Below are 25,036 nucleotides of genomic sequence, written 5' to 3' on the forward strand. Positions count from 1 at the left end.
TCTTTATAGATAAGAAGAGAAAGGTTCCATGATTTACTTGTATGTTTAAACCAAAATCAAATCTGCTCAATATTGCACCTTTATACAGTACTTTGTTTTATTCAGATTGTTACAAATTTTTGCTCGCCTAATAGTAAATTTTCTTATTACATTGTTAAACAGCTATGTTTTCCACACTGAAAAAAGTAGAGAATCTATTTTGTGCCTATATTTCACATTCAGACTGCAGTACGTTGGATTGTTGGTTTTACCAAAAAAAACAAGAAGTAATTCCTTAGTGAATGTATACACTGGTTGTAAATTTGACTGCCTTATGTAGGAACTTCCACTAGCTCGAGGTCCTGGTTTTTCCTGGTATTTGAGGGTCACTCAAAATGTTAGTTTTGATGCTGTCCCTTTTTAAATAAGAATACTGATCTGTAGCTTGCAGGAAGAATGCTTATACTTGGTGGACTGTTTTCCAAATCTTCAGCCTCAGCATATGCTTCAGCTTGTGCACACAAGATGCTCAACTGTCACACTGTGCTGTACTGTGTAAGAAATGGGAAAATACTACTCTAAGGTAATTCCTTCCATTACAGGAACTTCACCAGTAGTCAGGTCAAATGGGTCTTCCAGAGTTGTTGTTTGTTTGTTTTTTTTTTTATAGTGAATGTTGTTTGACAAAGCTTACCAGTTTTTAAGATGCATGTCATGCCAAAAATAAAAATGATTGAAAATTTGGAAAGCAGTAGGGGGTAGAGTATAAGATCTTGGTATTTGGTATCTGTAGTCCTGAATCTAGGGATGAGTTGCTTCTTATGGAAGGGCAAACGTTCATTTTTACAGTAGCCGACCTCTGTTTCACAGTTTTTTCGTTTCCTACTGTCTGTTGTCCTTTCCCCACTCCTCCCTCCGTAAGCAGTGACTGAACTGTACCCTGACATTTTGGGATAACTGAGCCATTACAGGTATGTGCATGCACACAACTCGTGAAGCATTTTTGTTATAAAGCTCTGTCTTATTAGCTACTGATGCTTTCAGTTTTGGTAAAAGGGGGCGAAGTGTTGACCTTGGGATTTGACGTGTATATAGAATACTAAAAGTGCCTCTTTCTAGCATATTCTCGCTCATTATTAGTACAGCCAATGTCAGATTGGTTTCCACTTTATTTATATGACCGACAGAAACGCTGCTTTACCATTCATGGAAGAAAATAAAACCAAAAGTCCCACAACAAACATGACCAGTAGGCCTTTTCTCTCCGGATTGTTTATCTGGTGTAACTGAACTGAAAACTTGCTGACTGCCTAGCAGCATGGCCAGTACAATAGGAAGACCAAGTTACCATTGGAGAGAAAATCAACGTTTTTAGAAAGAAACACATACCTTTATATTTAATGGAAATCCTGCAAACGTATTTTTGCAAGAAGCTGATGAAAAGGGATGCATGCAATTTTCTTCTAAGCTTGTACCTTGTTTCTGTTACTGCCACATTATTCCTTTCTTAGCGCTCTTTCTCCTCTCTCCTCCAATTCATGTGTAGTTTTCTGGCTTATGGCTTCTGCATAGCTATTCTTTGGAAATTCCTGTTGAGATGTGCCTGGAGGGAAACGAGCAAAATGGCTTTTTGTTTGTTTGTTTGTTTGTTTTCCGTTTAATAGGATGATAAAAGATATTGTCCTTAATTTTGTATAGAAAAGCGTTGCTGTTTTGGGCTACAAAACAGGATCTTGTAACTTGTATTTATAAAATTGGCATTATATATTAAATAAAATACTAACAGAGGAGAAAGGGTTAGCATTTATACTGCATCATTTAGTCTGTGAGTAAACTCCATATTTGCCTTTGGCAAGTACATATGCTGAGGTTAATTATAGGAAAGAATTAGGATTCTTGGGTAAAGTATGCTGCATTTTATAGTTTACGGAATACCCTGTAAGGCATGAGCTAGTATTTAGTTTGGATGTTGGTGCTGACATAAAAGAACAGAAAAAGATCTGCTGGCAGCCCTCGATATTTTGCTCTCAGAGGTGGGCTGAGGACTTTTAATTTCCCTCCTGAAGAAACTGTTTCTACTGTGACCAGTAAAGGTTTGCCTTGCACATTATACTGTCAAGTGCCTGTTTCTCACCTTGATGATGTGTTTGATGCACAGCTTAGCTGCAGAATTTTTCAATTTGTTTTTAGGTTTATGACAAAGAACATGCTCACAAAGCTGAAGTCTAGCATAAAACAAAATTGCATCTAAGTGGGAAATTGAGATATGTAAACTTAAGGTATGACTCTTAGCGATGGAAGTTTTGGTGTGCTTTTTAAGTGATACTTCCTCAGAAATAATCGTTCTAAGGATGAACATTATTAAATTTAATATAATTTATTGTTATGCTTTGATAATGTATTTGTCTTGAGAACTCACCGGCGTGAGCTTTTCTTCTCTTATGTTTATAAACTTGTCTGAATTTTCAGAACGGGGTCCCCTTTTCTTTTACCTTCTTTAAACGCTTAACTACATTACACATTTATGGGCTTAAACTATACACGGCTCCATATGTGGAATAAGTGTAGAATATGTCCCTTACTATTTGTTTTGGAATTGCATTTCAATCTCTGTGAAACGGTTTAGAAGAAGATAGCATTGAGATTGTATAATAAGATTGCACAAAATAAAAATATAGTTTATATTGCTTTCTCGTAGCCAATCTGCATGATTGTTGGCGTGGTTTTAACGGGAATTAAAAGCTTTGTGTGGCTGTAACTAGTCACTTAACTCTCAGCAAAGTTTTCTGAGTATTTTTATTTATTAGCATCATTTGCAAAAAGAAAAATAGTATTTTCCATATGAATAAAGATTTAGTTTGAACTGAAATGCCTTACTCTTTGATTTATTTAATTTTTTGTTTTATTGATCATATGAATTTGTTTCCACCTGTGTGGATGTTACTTACATGATTGCAGAACATGGCAAAGGGAGTGAAGCTGTATTTGTGTGAACACAGTGATTGATGCCATTTCAGAACCTGCAACACCCTAGATTTAAAGCTCCACCTGTTGCTTTCATACTGGGAAGAATTTGTTAGCTTTGACAGACTGAATATGTTTTGCTTAACTGGTATTTATTGGTTTAAACAGGTTTTATTTTTATTTTTTTTGGTTTACTGGCTGTTACGAAAGCCTGGGCAGAGCAGGATTTTTTCCAAAAGATTTCACTAGCAGTATGTAAACCGGAGGACCTGGAATCCTTTTGCATAACGAGGTGAGACCCGCACGTCCTGGAACGTCCTCATGGCATCTAACAAAAGTTAGATGCAGCCGCTCATACCCATAGGTCAGAGGTAGAAAGAGGTATTGTCAGCTTCTCGTTCTTCCTCTCAAATTTACAGGCTTTGTTGCTCTCTAAACAGGCTTAGCAGGGATTGTTGAGGCAAACACTTCTTACCAGGGTGGGTGAATTAGCTGGAAGAGAAGACTTTATTCATACAGGTTGCATTCCTGGGGGGAAAAATCCCTGTTTAGAGACATCTCTGACTGTACCCAGATGGGCCAGCTGTACACCTGGGCAGGTGAGGGGGAATGGGGGGACGGACATCTGCAGACCCTGGTTGGACAAGGAGCCTGCCAAATTCTGAGTGCGTCTATCTCAGTTTCCAAAGCTTTCTGAAATGCTTGTTCATGTACATGAATGTCAGATGACAGAACTATTGTATGTCTCATCTCTGTAAAGAATATGAATGCACATGCTATTTAGCTGGTTTTTGTACATCTAAACTGTTCTCATTTTTTAAATTATTATTTTTATTTTTTCTCTGAATGCCTGCTAGTTGGGCTCTAATGTGTGAGTGTCTGGGAAACAAACCCAGCTCTTATCAAGAATGCAAATAATTTCATAAAAGGCTTAGTCACTGGTGATAATTTGCAAAGGCTTCTATGATTAGTCTGTCTCTCAAAAAAAAACTTCTTGCAGCATGACTGCTTTGCACCGTACAAGACTTGGAATTGGACAAGTAGGCCAATGACCCGAAGTTTAGAAAGGGAAAGGACAGAACTGCGTTTCTTGTAAGGGCAACCAGCATAGTAGCAGAAGAAGGAAAAAAAAAAAAAAAAGCTACTTCTATAGTTGCAAAGTAAGGAGGAGTATGGAGAAAAACCAGAAAGTAAGGATAGGAGTAATATTGATAGGAAATGATATGAAATATACAATATAAATAAATATACAATAGCAAGTGAAGTATAAGGGAAAATTTTATGTAAGATACTTACAAAACCTTACTGCTGATACAGAATAAAGGAATGCTTGTTCTGTATGTGGGAAGAAAATTCTCCTATTCTGTGCCTGGTAGACTGAGAGATGCAAGAAAGCTACTGTATTCTTTACAAGTCCATAACAATCTAGTAAAAGCTTGGCTGGCATGTAAATTTTTATGCTCTAGAGACCTAAATAACGGTATTGAAAGCTTAATAATGCATTTTGAAATAGGAACTTGCAATTGGAAAAAAAAAAAATCACTCTTTGTAGAGAGACGTGCATGATGTTTATGTTTTGTAAGCTTAGTTTGCCCACTACTGAAAATAATCGTGGTATTTGGGTTTCTGGTAGCTCTAACACATAGTATTGAGAAGACTGACTGAGCAGTTGAGTTGAAATCCTTTTCAGAGAAACGGGTGTTTTGTTTGGAGTTGTATAGGAAAATAACAGATTTGCAGCAGTACCATTCCTTTAAGTTAGCAGTGGTTTTCAGCTTTTCTCATCTTTCCTTGAAAACCTCACTTGCTGTTGCTCTGAACATCTTGTTTGTCTGGGAGACTTGTAATTCTTCACGAGATTACACTGCTAATTGCTTCTGGTGTTGGAAAGACAGAGAAAAATGTGTTTGCAGGAGAAAGGAAGGGAGGCTCGTTTATCCAGAGTCCAAATATTGTCCTTAGTATACTAATTTTTATTTTTGCTACTAAATCTTTACGTGCAAGACAGTTGATATGGAGTATCACTTGCTTTCTTTTTGTGCTTGTCCCTTATTAGCTGCTTAGGCTAATTTTTTTGTCACTTATGCAAAGACCTCACTGGTTATATAAAGACCTAATCCTTGCCGCTTCCCTCATGACAGACACCCATTTTTAGACAGACTTGTGTTCAGTTTAATGCCTGTAAACAGTTTATCTTTTGAACATTTGGACAGAAACTTGGCAGCCAACATTTGACGGGACAAACAAAGGAAAACAAATCAAGCATCACTTCCCATTAGGAAGTAAACTATTGTTTGATAGGACGGAGCACAAGATTTCCAAAACTGCCAGAAGCCATACTGCAGATGCAGTAATGCTTCACATAGGGTTATTTTGAAAATTAGAGATTTATTTTTATTTTTCATTCAATTTGTAAACTTACCATTCACAACTAACTGCTAGTGTCTGGCATATATAAAACTAAAAGTTGTCCTTTGTGTGGTCTCAGGCCTTCATTGAGGTTTAACAGGATTTGGGCCTTGCTGGTGCCTGTAATCCTTTGGCATCACTGTGTGTCTGCTGGTACAGCCAAAGAGGTTCTTGTGAATCAGCTGGGAGAAGGGAAAAAAAGTACCCGTGGGTCTTTGTTAAAGACTTTCCAGCTTGCTATAGGATAAACAGCTTCTGTTAAGCATCTGCATCTCTCAATTCCTGATGTGTCTGGGTAGCAGACATGTAATGTTCCAGTATATTTTTTCTTGGTTGTCCCATGAAAGAATACGATTCTTGGCTGTGCTGACCGATTGGAAAGGATGTTCCCCTGTAGGCACAAAATGCAGGTTTGGGTTACCTCTTCAGGGATGAAGACTCCTGGAAGATTGGTGCTGCAGAACTCACAGCAAGCACTTCTCCAGAGCCAATCCACAGCACAGTGCCTGTAGATGAGACCTAATTCATCAACCATGCACAAGGTAAGTGCAGGTAGTAGAAGACTGTAAAGCACAGACTCAAAAGTCAGGATACGAGGAGGTTGCAGTGAGGACTTCAGTTGTGCTGCAATGAAATCTGTGGAAGTTTTACATGAACTCAACAGCTCCACGCAGTGTTCTGCCTCGTTACATACTGTACTTTCGGCCTCTTCCCTTTTCTCTGCTTTCTGACCAGATTCCTCAGAGCTTTTAAGCTTAAGAGCTTTCCCCATGCTGTCCCCATCCTTCCCTCTCCTCTCTGAGGTAGCTGGTTTCAGAGTACTCCTCACAGTATTTTCTTCATCAGGAGACATTGTTCTTCCCTTACACACGTATTGATTGTGTGACCTGGCTTTCTATTTATTTTTCTGATTCCTGTTTTCCTCACAGGTATGACTTATATTTTCTAATCCTTCAAGACAGCCCAAATTTTCCTTCTCTGCTTTAATTCTCAGCAATTAAACTCCCTTTGAATACCTCTTCAGCCTCAGTAAGGGTGGGATGTTTTCCAACTTGGCCTTTTTGTTGTTGTTTTTTGTTATTATTGTCCAAGAACTTACCCAACAATTAATTTACCATTCATTTAACTTTCAGTCATCATATGATTTTGCTATATTGATTAAGCTTGTTTTCAGCATTTGTGTTTGCTTTACGGTTTTTGGTGTCTCAAATGATTTTGATAATTCCCCATTAGTGTTGGTTTATATATATATATATATATATTTTTTTTTTTTTTTTCTCCTAGTGAATGAATTACAAATGGGAGGTCAGTTTGGTTGAATGTCTTATTCATATTTGTACAAGAATGTGCACATAAACCTGCAGGAAATAACCATTGTCAGCATGTTGAAAGGCAGCAGGACAGGTCTGTGTGCTGCACAGGGAACGGGTCCATGAAAGGAAATCCATGCTGAGCGGCACTCTCCCCTCTGCCACGTCCTGAATCCATTTGTCTTTCCCACCCTCAGGTACATGTTAAAAGCTTTAAAGGTCACCTTTCTCCTGCTGAAACTTGCAGGAGTCAGGAATTACATTCCACGGCTGCCTAAGGACTTGGATCCAAGCCTTGTGGCTGAAAGCACAGAAGGGCCACAACTGTATTACCAATTTCCAAGCATTGGCTAGCAGTTTATTTAATGTTGGTGTCTTTGTATTGAATTGACTGTCTGAAGCAGATATTAAGCCTAACTCTAATGCTCAGCATACAAAAGGGAAAAGTTGCAGTCCCCTGTAGTCACTTCTGTTAGTGTGTGTGCTCGGTCATACAGGTGGCCACGACGCTTTCCCCTTTCTTTTTATTAGATGAGTTCCAATAATCTAGCCCAATAATTAAATACCGAGCAGTGGCTAGAAAAATGAATTACTGTATGTAAGTTACAGCTGGAGGTTCAGCAGAAAAGATTGAGGAGGGCTGGTTCCATGAAAATTATCCCTAAAAATAATAATTTCTCACTGCGTTTGGCTCAGCTCCTGGAGCTGACTCTGCAGCTGTATCAATGTTTGCCATGGGATGAGGGAGGGGAGGCTGAATGGGGAAGTTCAAGCCTAGGCTAAGGGTGGGTAGGGACCCTGAGAAACCAGCCCTGGCTGCTGCTGAGCTGGGTGTGATGCTTGTTTGTTTCACTGACAGATCTCAAATGTAGCTTCTAGGACAAGACACCATAAAAAATAGTGATTTAACCATGAAGATTTGGGGTAAAATTGGAACTCTCACATAGTTAAAAAGAGGTGAGCTCCCCTCTTCAGCTTTTCAAAGCAAGAATGCAGGTGGCAAGCTCCCAGAAGATTCATGCGCTTGACCTTGCTGGAGAGAAGTCTGTCTCTGCCCCTAAATCAAGCATCTGAAGCTGTTTTTGGTGTTTCTTGTTGCTTGACTTAGCATCATGTTTGTTCTCTGGCCATTATGGCAGCCCTTCTTAGGCACCGAGTTTCCCCATAGCTCTTCAAGAAGCTATGAAGAACTTGGTTTGTTAAATTTGGGTTACAGGACTTCTAAGTATTGGGTGCTGCAGTACCTACGACCAATTTTGTGAAGTTTGAAGGTTGGTGAAAACAGCTTTTGATGCCATTGTCTGACCAAGTGCTGAGGCTTAGCTCTCTTTGTGCAAGTACATATACACACAGGTGCATCTATGCATGCATATATATGACAAGACTTAGAGGTTGAAAGCAACAGCATAAATGCAAAATCAATGGATTTTTGCCTCTTATTCATTGCCTTTTTTCTCTACGCTACATGAGTTACTTCAATACTTACTGGCTCAGAAACACTCACATACAAGACTATTTAGCTAATACAATTCTTTCTTTGCCAATGAGGGAGCTGTAAATGTTAGGTATGTGCACCACTTATCTTTTAAGGACAAATCCTTAACTTTATGCTACTACTTTCCATCCCCCCCTTCCATTCTGGCAGCCTGCTTTGCGTCTACCTCCCAGACAACAAAATACTCTTATTCTTTTGATCATAAATGTAGCTCTTTTCTGAGCAAGGATTTTAATTGCGTTTCAGCTTCTCTCTAAAAGAAATTTTATGCATTTCACAGGGCTGAGGATCAAAGAAAAAGGGCAGAGTTTTGCTCCCTGCTTTTTCTAGCTAATGACTGGATCCTGCATGATGTGCAGGTAGGAAGGTTCACTCGGAACCTCTGAACAGGTCCCTGTCTACTCTTTTTATAATCATGATGTCTTTCCCCAGGAAGAAGAGAACAAAATTGTTAGGAGATAATGTAATACAACAGCTAGCATCGCTCAGAGATGGTTTTTAGAGTTAATGACCATGTGCTTAGGTAAGAGAGAGTGTGTGTTTGGGAGGTGGCAGGAATACAGGAGGAACTTTTTTTTTTTTAAAAAAAAAGTCATAAGTTTAGCTTCTTAGGAACAGGCAGAGAACATTGTGGTTGCCTTTGATTGTTTTTCTGACCTATAACTGAATGAAAACCCCAATCACGTGAGAGTGTCAAGAACAAGGTTTGCTGTTAGTGCTAGTGCAACATATATATTTGGATATAAAAAAATAGATCCAGGATATATAGGATATTTTGCTGGAGCAAAATAGTCCTATATTTCAAGTATACCTTGAAACTTATATTAAATGACTATAGGGCTATATATTTCAAGGTATACTTTCCTTTAGGAGAAGCTGCATTTCTTTGCATACAGTAGCCAGCATATAGGAGGACAGCGTAATTAAGGTTTTACTTTAAGTCATAACACATCTCACAAGTTACAATACTTAAGGTTACATGATTAAGAGATTAATTCAGGTTGTCAAAGTATGTTCTTTACCACAGATGAGGGATTATCAGTATCATTATCCTCAAAGTGAAGTCCTTACCATCTCATGAAGAGCTTTAAAAAAAACAACTTTATTGATCAAAATCATTGCCATGGCTTTTTACTTTGGTGGCACAATTAAAATTTGACTTCTCATGCAGCTGCTGAATTCACACCATGTACTTTTAATCAAGCTCTATGGTATTTGCCCAGTCTAGGAAATATGTTCACTAAATATTTAATGAGATTGTGAAACTACTCCCAAAGCTCAATTGTGCTGCGTTAAAAGCTTATAACAGCTTATAACATTGCACATGACAGGATGACTCTGTTTTTCTTTTTAAATCTTAAGATGGAGGGCAATCACCCCTGCACTGAAATGTGCATATCACAGCAGAAACATCTCCATTCTCCAGTTTCTGCATTCAAAAACATTTTTTTTTTTTTAAATTGATAAGCCAGCAATATGCCTTTACTGCTAATAAGGCTAATGGTATCCTGAGGACACAGCTGGAGCCTGGTGTCCAGTTCCTGGCTCTCCCCTGCAAGGCACAGACATACTGGAGAGAGGCTAGTGGAGGGCCATGAAGGTTGTTAAAGGACTGGAACATCCCTATGATGAAAGGCTGGGACTGGTAAGCCAGGAGAAGAGGCTGAGGGTGTGAATCTTAGCGATTTCTAAGAATAACTGAAGGCAGAGTGCATAGAGAGTGGAGCCAGGCTCTTTTCAGTGGAGCCCAGTGCCAAGACAGGAAGCATAAACTGAAAAACTGCAGGTACTGTCTGAAGCACTTCCTTACCACACAGGTGACAGAGCACTGGCACAAGCTGCCCAGAAAGGCCGTGGAGTCTTATTCCTTGCAGATTTTTAAAAGCCATCTGGACAGGGCGGTCATGCCTGGGCCGTAGGGTTGGACACCAAAGAGCTTCCAGCGATCCCTTCCAACTTCAGTCTACAATTATCCAGTGAAATCCTTGGGGTAGAGGACTAAAAGCACATGTCCTGCTTCTTGTCACCTTAGCTGTTGCCATCTGAAAGGCCTTAAGGGCCTGGCAAAGGCTTTCAGCTACAGAAGACAGCAGGACAGCAAGTAGTTATAGGGAAAAGAAGATTAAACCTGACTCTTATTATCTGACACTTGTAATAGAACTGAAAATTAACACTGATTTTTCCTTTAAGCCTTACCATCCCTTTTAGTTTTTTTCCTACTCAGCTTAGACACTAGTGGAAGTCACTTCCAGCTGTCTTAGGACTGTTCCTGTAAACTTATGTACAAGAGACAGAGCAGGTAGGGCCCCTGAACATGAATCTTCATGAAGAGTAGCAGAATTCTAACCCTGATTTAAAAAAAAAAAAAAAAAAAATGAATAGCAGCATTCTTCAACCACTGCAAGGTTAAAGGTTCCTATAGACAGAAAACAAAGTTCACAATGTTATGGGTACAAATCTTCATTAAGAGCTGCTGGTTCCTCAACAAATCCAGCAGCTAAAGCAGTGCTCCAGCCAACAAAGCAAGGCTTGCAGCAACATTATAGAGAGATGTTACAGCTCTACAGTTTAAAGTTACAGTAACCACAGCAGACATCTTAAGGGGAAGAAAAAACAACAAATCCCTATGCTGAGAAATCCACTTACCAGTAAGTTAAAAGAAAAGGATTGGTATGGACTTAAATTTGAGTGAATAAAACTATATTCCAATAGCGTCTTCTTGTGCAACCTATTAAGTCTTAACTCTCCCATTCAAAAAACAAATGCTGATACAACCACTGATACAACCAATTACTGAAAAGCAATGGCATTTGACCTACTTGCATTCTTCTCATTCTGTTATGAATCACTGCAAAGAACAGGCTATAGAAAGTATAGAAAGATCTCCCTATAAAATTCAAATGGGGTCATCTATGCAAGACAGACTTAAAGGAGTAATAAAAACCATGATTTATTACACTGTGCAAAACTAGATTCAGAATAAGCAAGCGCAGAATATAGTAAGTTTTATTTTTCTGTACATTACATATTATTGGTTAAATTTCATCAACAATACCAACACTTCTCAGACAGGTAAAGGAAAAATTGCAGCTCAGCAATTACTTTTGCTTTACAGAATAGAATAAGATAGCTTCCCGGAGAATTTGTTACCTGATTAACCTAGCAGAAGGTGCTTCACCTCAGACTACCTTCCAGGATTTTCCACAGCTTGTCAGGTTGGAACCTCAGTTTGCATTGTCCTGACACAGTCTAGAAACAGCAACTCCATTCTCATTAAGTTTCAGTAATTGTCTTCTTCTTAGAAGATGAATTAATGCAGTTGCATCTGCAGTATAAGTGAAAGCTGTAGCTACAAAAGTCAATTTCCAGTAGCCCCAGATGTCTCTCGAGTTAGAGTTTGCTGAGATATGTTATATATTTAATAAAGTCCTTTTAAGAAAAAAATAAGGATTTTTGCATAATGTACATACAAAAAATGGTTATTTCCTTTATTTATAGGTTCAGATATATAACTACAGCTATATTTTATTCACTAACTCACAACAATTAATGCCTTGATGGTAACTGACAGAAGTCCAAGAGAATTATTGGTCTATTCTTTATAATGGTGTAAATTATATGGAAGTGTTTTGAAAACAGTGGCTTAAAGAAAGAGGAATCAGCAAAAAGCTCCTTTGGTCCCTGAAGGAATAATTTAACTCTTCCAAGAAATTTTCAAAACTCTTCCACATAGTTTTAACTGATAATTTTAACTGATTAAGGCATCAAAAATGTATTTAAAATTGCAATTAAAATGGTCATTCAATGCAGATTCCCTAACAAAGATTAAGTATTTTCTCCTCCTCAGCTCTCTTCTGCAAAAACCAACACTCCAAATATACCTGTCTGATAATGTCCCCCCATATCCACTTTACAAACAACAACAAAACATAACAATTAAATATATTGCACAAGAAGCATGATAGATCCTGCCTGACTCCTCACAAAAATGGCCACAACACAGGAGAACAGCTACTGAACACCTCAAAATTTGAAGAGGTCAATGAAATGCTGAGGAGATACTGGCATAAGACAGGTGTTTGGATCACTGGCTGTGCAGGGGTGTCCTCCATCCTGCAAAGTGAGAGAGAAAATAGTAAGTTCTTTCTATATCCACTATCTTTCTACCCCCAAATTAAAAAAAAAAATGCAAGAGTTCACATAAGGGACATGTAACTACTACTTCTGAAGCAAACTGATAATTTAAGAATTTGTGTGTGTATATATATACATATATATATATGTGTGTGTGTGTATATATATGTGTATATATATACATATATATATATACACACACACACACACAAACATAGGCCTTTCCCATTTGACTGTGGTATTGAGATGCTTCAGATTTCAGGAAAAAACACCCCTCCTCCCCTCAAAAAACAGAGCCTGAGTCAGAGCTCTTGGAAAAAAAAAGTACATTTTGTTAAATGTAATTTAAAGAACAGCTGCTTTGTTGAACCTTATTGTCTGTTCAATGAAAAACTGAAATCAGATATTACTTCAGGGGAAAATGAGCTTTGTTTTCCAAGTGAAGAGCAGCAGACAATTCCCCCCCAGAATGGGCAGAATGTTTGATGTCCCAGTCAACACAAGTTTTTCTACCTTTGTTCTCTTCCTAAGATGTTTTTCACTCCTACCTCTTCCCCAGCTGAAATTGTTGCCTTAAACCAGATATTTGTACCCAGGCAAGTTAGGAATATAGAAGATGGACAGGATGTATAAAGTCATGCAGAGGAAGGAACTGCCTCAAATCATTACCCATTGGTGTAATTAATGGGATACATAGAACAGAAATTAAGCCCATCAGCGATTTGACTAAAGGAAGGACGTGGTAAAGATCTTGCACAATGAAACAAGGAAGATTTACTCTGGAAGGTAGAGTTCACAAGCAGTTGGGTCAGATTCAACCAGTGGGATGATGATTGAAAGTACAGCTGTCTGAACAGCCCAGAAACAGTAAAATCACATTAGTTTAGGGCTACAGATTGTCAGGGCCTGGATTAATCAGTTGGCAGGAGTATTTATGTAATGAGCAGATACAAAAACAAATTAGAACATTGCTCTAATGTTCTAAAGTTAACACTGCAGTGTTGTGACCAGCTCTGCAAAATATTGGCTATATTGGGGTGGATATACATACACACATGCCTCTTTATGGAGAATCAGTAGCATAAGCACATTATGGAGTAGATTCCTCACTGAGGCAGCAGTTATAAGCTATGAGGAAAGATGTAGAAAGATTTCTAGAGGTGCAAATACTTGTTTGCTATCATAAACACTGAGATTTTTTTTTTTTAAGCACAGCCTATTGATAGATTCTGGAAGTCAGTGATTAACATGGTACTTAAACTGGAAACCATTGCAAGGAAGCTTTAAACATAAGAGTGGTCCGGTTGCAAAGGCTCCTATTTCTGTGTTCTTAGTATCTGGTACAAAGAAACAATTGGGAGACAACAGTCCTCTGTGTGATACAACCAGCTTAGTAAGACAGTTAAAGCTGAAGTACAAGAGCTGTAACATGAAAAGCTGTGTAATCACAACCTGTTGCATTGCCAGCCTCAGAAAGTTACACTTAGCTTCCTCAGTCTTACAGAGGAAGCTGCAGAACACTCATTCTCTCTCACTGCTCAATGAGAAAACATTTCAAGTTTAAATGAACTTCTATTTTAAGCGCACCTGCATTCAGTTGTGGCCAGATACCCAACACATCTTTGATCTGTGCTCTGCAGCATATTGAAAGCTCAATTTTCTTTACTCTATTAGTTTTTGAACTGGGGACATCAAATGAAAAGGCTTTCTCATTCTAAGTTCACCAAACCTGCAGTGCTTTCTTTAATATTACAGAGTCTTGAACTCAGCACAATTGTCTGATTATTCAAGGTTCAGATTCATCTTATAATGGAAAGTTCAGTTTTGTACCTCATTGGAACCCTCTACAGGAAAGAAATGCCAGAGCTGTTATGAAAAGAAGGCCCCAGACAGCTCAGTGAAGAGGTTAAACAAACACCTTGACGGATAACAGTCTAAGGCTCAAGCTGTCATCCCAGGTTTTGAGGGGCTTCTCTCCCTTTCCAGTGTTGATGAATTTACAGTGTAGGATGAGAAAGCTAAAATAAATATATGGTAGGTAGATCGCAGACCACTGCAGTTTCTCTCATTTCCATGGGAAATGAAATTATATGCAATTTAGTTAATAGAAGGAAGGAATCTGGAAGTGGAGTTTTCTTACTATTTTCTTTACATGAGTTCATCAGAGATGCCACACTCCCTTCCAAAAGGTTTGCAACACTGAAGTAATTAGGCCAAGCATATGTTCTAAATACTACTCAGCTTTGCCAATGAAAATCATTACTGTACAGATACATTATTTGTAATTTTTCATTAAAAAATATAGATGTCCATATGAAAATACTAGTGACATCTCATTTTCCCACTTCTTTTAGTACTTGCTTTAGTATCACTTGAAAACCAGCTGTTACATTCATAACAGGAGGAAAAAAAGGAACAGAAATAGGCAGTCCTACTTGGAGTGCAGTCCATGTAGGCAAAATACACAAGAAAGGTTTAGTACATATGTTTCAGTCTTGCTCTACTGCTTTCATCTTGAGATGACACTTGTAAGGAAGGGAGATGCTATGGCAGAAAAAGCACACTCCCAGAGGTAGCTGCTAATAATATATTTTCTACTCATTGTCATGAGCAGAACTTCCTAGTTTCCAGGAAATAAGATTCTGGGAAAAGTTAGTTTATTCTCCCTTATTGCTTATTTATACCTATACTTGTAAACATTTTACAAAAAAATGTAACATGCTTTGCTCCGTGCATGATCATAAAAATGCTTTCAAAAGGCTCTGCTCAGTCAGGAATTATAGAGCCAATAACAATCTCAGTAAGTTCAGTTCTTGTTTAAGTTATTAAAATGGAAACAGCAGTTTTACAGTTAAAGTGATGTGGATTGAAGATGAGTATCAAACTTCCTGTAATTATGAGTATTCATCCTTCCCTTGAAATTACATTTGTTCTTTACTTTTCAGTACTTAATAAGTCACACTGATCTTCGATATATCTACTTAAAGCTAAAACAATTCTTTTGAATTAACAAGAGAATTCACCAGGAAAAATGTTTACTGACAAATGTAATTTTTTGGTTCCTCCTATTTTATCACAACTGCAAATTACAAAGCTCCCATGACAACTCCGGAGCTACAGTCCTTCTCCGTGTAATTATTTCCACCATCTCCTCATTCAGAAAATAACATTGTAATTGCCTCTCCCACCCTCTCAAGTCATACATAGCCCGTTCTGGGAATTTCTTTTCCGAGAGGCTCTTTTATAAGAAGATGAGTATTCCAAGTGGAATAAAACAGGTTGCAGTACTTCCGCTTAACAGAAAGTGAGGTTGTGTTACTCTTTTCAGATTTAAATACTGAATTTAAATACATCAGGAAGCACAGGAACAGTTACCAACACTGAGTGCACAGACCTGTTTCTTAGTCAATCTAAAGTGTACACTCATGTTCATTAGATGTTCAATTATGGTCCCCAGTTTTCATGGCAATAACAGGCAATATTGCAATAATAAACAAAGATGAAAACTGAGATGGGAAGTCACCACTACCTATCTGATAGGGACATGAAAATTAAAATATTCCTGCTGATGTAGGGAAACAAGAACACAAAGTATCAAAACAAAGAAATTAACGCTAATTCACTTTGACATTACACACCAGTTAGCACTGAAAACAGATGAGACATGTAAGAAATACCTTGAGTAACAAAGCAAGATGGTAGTCCTTTGAGGTCATGAAGAAGGAAGCAGGAGAGAAAGCCATAAAGTAAAAGAAGCAGAGTTAAGGTTTATTGAAGCTAAGGTTTATGTGCCATTTAGAAAAATAGTCTTATTCCCATGGAAAGTCACAAGGAATCGAGGAACCAAAATCAGTACAGACCCCAAGACTACTAAAACCAAGCGTGAAACATTCCACTTACACAAAACAGTTTCAATACCCTGGGCTTTCTGTAATACTGTCAGAACAAAAGGCTTTTCAACTTCTATGGCCATCCCTGGGATATCTGTAATGTACTACTGAGTTCTCTAACATACTACTGAGTTGACCAAGAAAATAAGAGAACTGCCCACAATGGCAACGTTGCCTAAAGGAACAGAAATAGTGCTATATAAATGAAGAGTAAACATAATAGCATATAGAAATAGTAATACATAATGCTTCTCTGAATGCTTTTTATCAGTTTGCCCTTTTTGAACTACCGGTATTACCCATTTTGCTCGCTTTCAGTATGGAAAAATCCTCACTTCTCAAAGTGAATGTAGAGTCATGCAATATGAAGAGCTTCTTACAGTCATTCCCTCCTTTAGCACTGAAGAGTACAAGGTGATGATACCACTGCACTCCCTGCAATGAATTCAGGAGTCTCCTTACTGTACTTAGCATTACTATGGTCACAGGTTTTAAACAAATACAGCAGCACATGCCTCAAATGCTGCTTCTTGAAAACTCTTAAGGATTATCATAACATACTGAAAAATGAAAAAATTCCCTTTGACTCTTTGCCAACTCAATTCACCAGTCTTCAGTCCCTTTTTTGTGCAAGTCTTCCTTTAAAAAGGTCAAAATAAAGGATCAGAAGAATTGCCTGGGTAAGATTTAGTTAGCCCTCTCTTGTTGCCAGCTTTTATATTATCATTTTTACAAACTGATGGAAGTTCTCCTCAGATACAAAACAGGCATAACTAGTGGTATTTCAGTCTCACTGCTTTGCTTCTTAAAAATTTAAGCTTTCAAATATTACTGTAGCTGATTTCTACAATTTGCACTAAGGGATAGCCCTGAAATAAGCAGTTTCCCTAAATAGGGCAACATTCACCTCCTCCATCTCTAAGAATTTCTGGAGAGCAGTCACATTCCTTCGTAGATTTAATTCAGCTAAATTAACAAAACTGTACTACCAGTCTTCATTCAGAACTTCTCGTCTGCACCTATGTTTTGCTTTGCTCTTGAATGAGGGAGAAAAAAATTATGGCAACCCCATAATGTGCTCAGTTCATTGCCTGAAGCTCTTCTGAATTGTCAAAGCCACAAATAGTTTCCTGATGAATATATTGATCTAACACATTTTGCTAGAACTGATAAAGTTCCCCACACATGCACTTTGTTTCTCATCTTTGTTCAGAAAGCTTGGGAAAGAGAGAACAAGTCCTACGAGGAGCGGCTGAGGGAGCTGGGCTTGTTCAGCCTGGAGAAGAGGAGGCTCAGGGGTGACCTTATCGCTCTTTTTAGGTACCTCAAGGGAGGCTGTAGCGAGGTGGGGGTTGGCCTGTTCTCCCATGTGCCTGGTGACAGGACGAGAGGGAATGGGCTTAAGTTGAGCCAGGGGAGTTTTAGGTTAGATGTTAGGAAGAACTTCTTCACTGAAAGGGTTGTGAGGCACTGGAACAGGCTGCCCAGGGAAGTGGTGGAGTCACCATCCCTGGAGGTCTTCAAAAGACGTTTAGATGTAGAGCTTGGGGATATGGTTTAGTGGAGGGCTGTTGGCGTTAGGTTGGAGGTTGGACTCGATGACCTTGAGGTCTCTTCCAACCTGGAAATTCTGTGATTCTGTGAAAGGTTATAGGTACATGTGCCTGAAAAAGCAGAACTGTTCTCCCCCCATACAAGTCAGCGTGACTATGACTAGCAGTACTTTACTCACATTGCCCTGCCAGTGTAAACAGAGGAACCATTTTTCAGACCAATGATTAACCTCTTAGTGATTAACCTCTGCCAGTAGTGGTGCCAGTTGGTCAGAAATCAATTCTTTATACAATCTTTCAGCCTGATCAAATATTTATTTTAAAAATCTAAGCCTTGTCTTTTTCTAAAACCTAGTGAAGCAAAACTGAATCCAGGCTTGCAGAACAATTGGGCTGGAGGTCTTCAGTCCAGCCTTCTGGTGAAGGCAGGGTCAGCTATGAAATCAGACCAGGTTGCTCAGGTCATCAACACGTTTAAGGGTGGAAACTGCAAAACCCCTTCAGACCAAGTGTTTCCTTGCTTGGCTGTCCTAAGGTCAGGCTTACATTCCTCTGATGTGGTCTTCTCCAGCCTCTCCTCACATGTCAAGTCCTCAGACCACCCAGACCATTTGGACCTTCCCTGAATTCCACCTTGTTAATCAGCTTTTTTTTTTTTTTTATAATATAGTGGAGGACCCTCAGCTGGGTACAGTATTCCAGATGCAGTCTAATGAGTGACAAGAGGGACAATGCGTTCCCTAACCCCTTTTGGTGAAACCCACCCAGGCTGCCAAGAGCCTCCATTGCTGCCAGGGCTCACCACTGGCTCAAGCTCACTGCTCACCAGGACCTCCAGGGCTTCAGCAGAGTTGCTCCAAGGCCTGCCCCAGCCTCTCTCACTGCCTGGGGCTCTTCCTTCTCAAGTACAAGCACCAGCATTTTTTCTCATTCATGGGAGTATATCAGTGTATTCATCCCTCCAGCCTGTTCCCTCTAACAGCAGGGCTGCCCATTCATTCATTGAATGTGCCCTCCAAAATGGAGGTATCTGCAATCTTGAGAGTACTCTAATGCCTCCTCCAGGTCACTGATAAATCAGATCAGCTTATCAAAGAAAGCTGTGTATTTTCCATGCTCATAGTAATAATTCAAATTGCAAACCACTTCCTCCAGAATTTTAGTGGGAAGCATATAATTAATCTGTAACCACAATCACTTTAAGACCCATCCAAATCTCCAGGATGAGACAGTTGGTATTGCAATGGCGATCAACAGGTACTGCTCAAACCAAAGTACCTTTAGCAGCTCATTCTGTTGTGTTTCACTAAAAATACAAACCCACAGAGCAAGTGCTGCTGTTCCAGTAACAAAATCAGGTTGGTAATGTAACAAGATCTGCCTGCAGAGGTTCACCGTCTCTTAATGTCACATGTGGTCTGCTATTAAACAACTCCATTTAGTCAACACTAATATTGAAGTGTTGGATGTTCAATTATACAAAGATCAGAATGAGACCGATGTACAGTGAAAAGCATTACACAGCAGACCCAGATGACCCAACAACCAGAAGTGCCCACCTGCATGTACACTGTATGCTGTACCTTTAAAGTATTTTTCAAAGAAAGTGTTGCTTAATGTGTAGGGTGAAATCAAGACTTATTCCACTATAATAGAATGGAATGAACACTTAGTCATTCTTGACACAGGTTCTTCAGCAAGTACTCAGGCTCTTCAATGCAAAACCAATTACCACTACCTGCTTTCCTACTATTAATTTAGTGAAATATACTAGTACCTGCAAGAGCTTCTGTGATATGAAGCACCCTCAAGTTTAAAATATCATAATTCAATATCATGCTATTTCTGTGAAGACTAGCCTATCCTGTTCAACAGCCTCATTTTTATATAGAAAATGAGGTCTCACACTGACATGCAACTCTAAAGTTATAGAAAGAGAACATAAGAGCAACTATTTTATTTCTATGAATTAGAAGATAAATACTTCTCAAGATGAAAATTTCTCATATTTCTTACTCTTTGTCCACTTAACACTACCCATATAGTACTTGGGCTGCAAAATTTAAGAAACATTACTGCCTGGAAAGCTAAATTATGCTACAACACAAAGTAACAGCATAACTTGAGTTCACATAAATGAAATAGTAAGGTGCTCTACAGAAATTACAACCATCCTGTATGCTTCATGGTCAAGATCAAAATCAACATAAAATAAATTTTGAAGTTTCCAGCATTTCTCAGACCTTCATACAGAACAGAAGCAAGACTATAAAAATACAGTTTTGCATCAACATGGTAGGAATGCCACAGTAGTAACTTACTACAGGCTTTTATTGATTACCATGCCATCGTTAGAAGAAGGATGCCATAAGTGGAAGGTTACCTCATACAAGCTCATAACAACTTCACATAACATTAAAGAAATACAAGAATACACAGACTGTAGCTCATCCCCCATGGCAGTTTTCCTTGAAATTCCAAGTATTAAGATTGTCAGATACAGAGATAAAAATGCTAATTCAAGAACAGGTCTGGAATTCAATACTAATTTAAATATATAAAGCTTCCATATGAACATTAGATATTAGCTGTCCAACCACATCTCACATGATAGAACTAAGAAGATTATCTTAACTTTCCTTTCAGATAACCATCAGTAACTGAACACATTTCTGGTTATTTCAAAGCTCTTACCTTCCAGAAGAGAATACTACAGTGTCGACAGAAATGCAAGGTGTCTCCATACTGCTCCTTTATTGGGTAGCATTTCTGAAGTGCAAAGTACATCAGCTTCCAGTCAATATGGCCCTTCTCTGATAGAATCAAATGCCTACAAAACTGGACATAAAATACTTTCCTTTAAATTGGTTAAAGAACTAGTCAAATCAGGTAAAGGACTAGAAAACTGAAGGTATCTAAACTGAAGTGTTATAACAGGCATTCTTTGAAGGCAATCTGATATTATACATCTTTGAAAAGTAGTGAGATCCAGCCACAAAAAAAAAGTTAACACACTAAAAATAGGAGTATAGATTTGCCAAGAAAAAGTAGGTCATATACAGCTGATCTAACTCCACTGTCTTGAAATGATTCTAATTATAGTCAGTGATAACTGCATAATAAAAACAATATTTAGAGGCATAAATTAATTTTCTATGTCAAGAATAAGATAATAGTGCATTACATTTCATGAATTTCTGGTAAGATGGTAACCATAGATTTAAACTTTTTCATTTTAAGAATATACACTGTTCTTTCACATCTTATTGTCTTTCTAGAAGCACAGCCATAATAGTGAATGATGTACTTCTTGAACACATATCTGCATGCAAAGAGCAGCTAATGCAGAATTACTATTTCCCTCCATCTTAATCCACAGAAAAGGTTTATTAAGTGTATTTGCAAAAGGCTCCTTATTCCACTCTGTCTGGATTAAATGCTAATACATTACAGGCTTTCTTCATTCACAAGACTACTGCCACATGGGTGAGAACAGCATCGCCTTTGTGATTTCAGCTATACTTCACTTTGTTTCATAATAGTTTCCCTGTGTAAAGTTCTTATTTTTTCCAAAAATGCTCTTCAGATATCAAGTATGTTTTTGTAGTTGTTTCAATGGCTCAACAAATACACTGCAGAGGAGAGGAAAAACAACCCAACTCCACTCTGTTGCTATTAAGGTAGCACACTATTAAGCAGAAAAAGCGGTATTTGATAGAAGTAATTTTTCAGTATCAATTTATTAGATTATTCTAATAAAAATTGGATGTGAATATTTAGGAATACATTAGCAACACTGTGTAGAAGTATTCTTTATAAAACACATTATACTGAAATTACTGAAATGATTGTGATCTTTTTTCCCCAGCATTACCTTAATATAAATTATTCTCTAGCTATTGTCACTGTTCAGATGACCTTACCTTACCTACCCTCAAAATTCGTAAGTCTAGTGGTTGAATCTTCATCACTTTACCTTGAGTTCATCTGAGTTGCCTCAGAAAAGTTCATCTTCCATTAAGCTGTATTTTCCACAGAGTTCACCCTGAAGTCTTTCATCTTACAAAAATTCTTATTCAAGTCAACTGCATGAGAGTTATCTTATCTTCTCCTCTACCTTTCGCATTATACTAGTAATTAATTTGCTAGTCACTGACCAAATGGTACAACTTCAATCTGTCAGATTTAAGGCAGATTTTTTGTGTCCTTTAGTCCTGAATGTACTAGGTTTTTCAAGTTTTTCATGGAGCTCTGATATGGGAACTTCTATTTTTTAATACCTGTAAAAGGTATTCACCTAGTCTGATTTTTCTCACTTTCTGACATAAACAGATGTTGAAGACAGTTCTGGAGGCATTCCTAGGTTACCTTAATGCTTTACATAAGGGACAAATTATTTCCCTTCACTTCAAAATCAAAAACTTGTTTGTTTTTTTTTTTTTTCTAATTTTTTTCTAGCAAACTTTCTTGCTAAGTTATTCTAGCAAAAAATAGGAAAAGGACATTTTTGTTCACCAGATTGTTCATATAGTCTACAAGTTCAAGCAATCAAATGTCTGCCTACCTTGATTAGCAAAATTACATTTTAGGTACTGAAAACAGTGACACCTTGAAGGTATTCTCAATCACGCTTATCACTGCATAGTAAAGAAAAGTCTTGAGAGACTTTGTTTTAAATAATGTAAGGAAACAGTGTAATAGCTACCCTAAACTCAGACATATTGAATACAATCTTTAGTATGAGCCACAGAAGAACCCACACTTTCAATATTACCACATGCTGCCACATTTTTTCCTCAAAAAACAAGTTCAACACACCATTTGTATACCGTATTGCAAAGAAGGTTCACATTTATGCAGGTGATTACCTGTTTTTCTGCAAAATGGTACTGGCATAGTTTTTTCCACAGCTGTCTGTCTTCACTGAGCATGTATAGAGTTGGGGTCACTTGACCTAAGGTAATAATGTCCCAGCCATCAGAGAGCCTGTGCAAGATGTTACTCAGCATATGCAGAGGGAGATCACTAAGCGTAAGACCATTGTTGACTTGCTGTAAATAAAAGTTGAAGACTTAGCTACAAAAACTTGGTAGTAAAAGGTACAAACAAAAATCTTGAGATCTCACATCTTAGTTTAGTTCATACAAACCCACTGAGTATCATCTATGGTTAACTGTGATTATTAGCATAGTAATCAAAGTAAGGTTTGAACTGATTAGTTATAGGATAAAGTTTCTCAGTTTTTATTAAGGACAGCACATACAAATTTCTCTTAAGAGAACAGACAGACAATTTTCTGTCAATTTCTAAGAGAATGTATGTTGGAGGCATGGTCACTGCTGACAGGTGAAGAATGGAGGCTGCTTGCCCCACCTAGTGGAGCTGCCCTGCCAGGGAGACCTGGTCCCACAGCAGCTGCACTCTAGCAAGCTCTAGGTTAAGTTTGTTTACTTCACCACCATTTATCTCACTTTACACTAGACTTTCCATGGTGTCACTGTTATAAACATCCCTGGGACTATCGTTCTGTTCAAGGCCATTCTGCTTGCATTGTACTACAGATGCAAGATCTCTAATCAGCTATTTCAGCCAACACAAAGCAGCTCAGATGCAAGTGACATGCTGGAAAGAGATGCAGCAAATGCAGCATCACAAACTCTTTGCTGTGGCACACGAGAACTGTTGAGATTAACTTCAGAATAGAAAAAAGAGGAACCTAGTGACTTATTCAGTTGCCCAGCACACACAGCAAGGCCAACTCCAAAGCTGAAAGCAAACAGATGAAATAGCTGTTTAGTTTTACTGCATGCAACATCTTGGGAGTATTTCATCCAGCAGTGCCCATGACAGGCTCAGCCTTAAAACACAAGTTTCTTGCTTCAGAAGTTTCCACTTTAAAAAAAAAATCTGGAGCAGCATATCATCCCACATACTTTGAATAAAGTTGTACAGTCAGAGTCCAGACACTGAAGTCATTTATTTATTTTTACAAAAGGCAACTGTGCTAATGATTAGAACATTGGAATTGCTACTTGAAATTGTTTTCCTGGTCCATGTCTGAAATTCAATTTCGGTTTTATTTTTAGTACTGGAATACTTACTTCTGAATCAAAGATTTGTAGATTGTTAAGTAGACAGAAAAAAGGAAACATTTTAGAAGTTGATTGGATAAGAAAAAATGCAGCTATACATCTGTCACAATGCAGGAGTACAGGCACTGTACTAGTTCTTATTAGAGAAGAGCTGTGAAAACATTAGAAATTGTTTCCATTTAAGTAACTTCACATTACTCCTCCAAAACCAAGGAAAACTGAACTGTGGGCTTCTTGTTTCTCTCAAGGTAAGTTGTATATCACTAGGTTTCCTGTAGGAGAAACTTCTTTCAGCCAAGTTCATTTTAAGATTTAAACTTATGCCCACTTACAAATCATGAACCAATGTTCAATATGCTCTCTCTCCTTCCACCCCTCCCCAATACCTTATCTGCACAATTTAAGAACATACCTTGTTCATCTGAAGGTTTTTTAGCTGTTGTTGCCACAAAAGGATAGTTTCTAATCGGCAAATCCAAATATTAATGTTTCCAACCAGAACAGATTTTCCTACTCCCCTAATTAGTATACAAAGAGTAGAACTCAAATCCTGTAGGAGATCTTTGATTAATCGTGGATTATATTGGTCTTCCATGACTAGAAAAAACACATCATGCAAATTGAGACAACTGTGTTACTAATTTCATTACAATTGTTTGATCTAACACATCATTCATCACATTTCATAAAATTTTTGATTTAATAGTAGTTTCTGAACAGAACTTAGTTGTCATTTAATTTCAATCTGTTTCAATAGATAAAATACAGTAACAGAAAACATTCATACTAGATAGCAAGCATTTCTATGAAATCTGAAAAAGCAGATAGATTATAAAATACTAGGTCCTACCTTTCCGAACAATTTTGTCCAAAATGTTAAAGTAGTTCTTCTGTGCTGCACCACTCAGTGAAGTTAACTGGGACTTTGCAATTAACTGTAAGAGCTAAAACAAAGAAATAGAAGTTATAGGGAATCAGGGAATTTTGAGATAGAATGAGGGGGAATGGCTTTAAACTAAGAAAGGGTAGATTTAGGTTAGACATCAGGAAGAAGTTCTTTATTCTGAGGGTGGTGAGGCGCTGGAATAGGTTTCCCTGAGGCACTGTGGATGCCCCATCCCTGGACCCATCCTTTGCCTTGGGTAACCTGGTCTAGTGGGAGTCATCCCTGCCCATGGCAGGGGGTTGGAATTAAGATGGTCTTTAAGGT

General features: G+C 38.1%; 1 protein-coding gene across 2 annotated transcripts in view; it reads right to left on the reverse strand.

The window, feature by feature from the left end:
- Positions 1-11,186: 11,186 nt before the first annotated feature.
- Positions 11,187-25,036, reverse strand: part of FBXO25 (F-box protein 25) — a 30,407-nt gene continuing 16,557 nt past the window's right edge. Inside the window, exons 6-11 of one of the 2 annotated variants that reach the window (XM_084284978.1) lie at positions 24,677-24,770; positions 24,239-24,423; positions 22,603-22,785; positions 20,429-20,572; positions 15,969-15,995; positions 11,187-12,270 (exon numbers count right to left, since the gene is read on the reverse strand). In XM_084284978.1, the coding sequence (XP_084141104.1) occupies positions 12,181-12,270; positions 15,969-15,995; positions 20,429-20,572; positions 22,603-22,785; positions 24,239-24,423; positions 24,677-24,770 (723 nt within the window). In that variant the 3' untranslated portion in view covers positions 11,187-12,180. The remainder of the gene's footprint in view (positions 12,271-15,968; positions 15,996-20,428; positions 20,573-22,602; positions 22,786-24,238; positions 24,424-24,676; positions 24,771-25,036) is intronic. The other variant, XM_084284979.1, reaches the window with a different exon arrangement.

The sequence above is a fragment of the Netta rufina genome, assembly GCF_964035555.1.
Source record: "Netta rufina genome assembly, chromosome: 3".
In the NCBI taxonomy this organism is placed as follows: domain Eukaryota; kingdom Metazoa; phylum Chordata; class Aves; order Anseriformes; family Anatidae; genus Netta; species Netta rufina.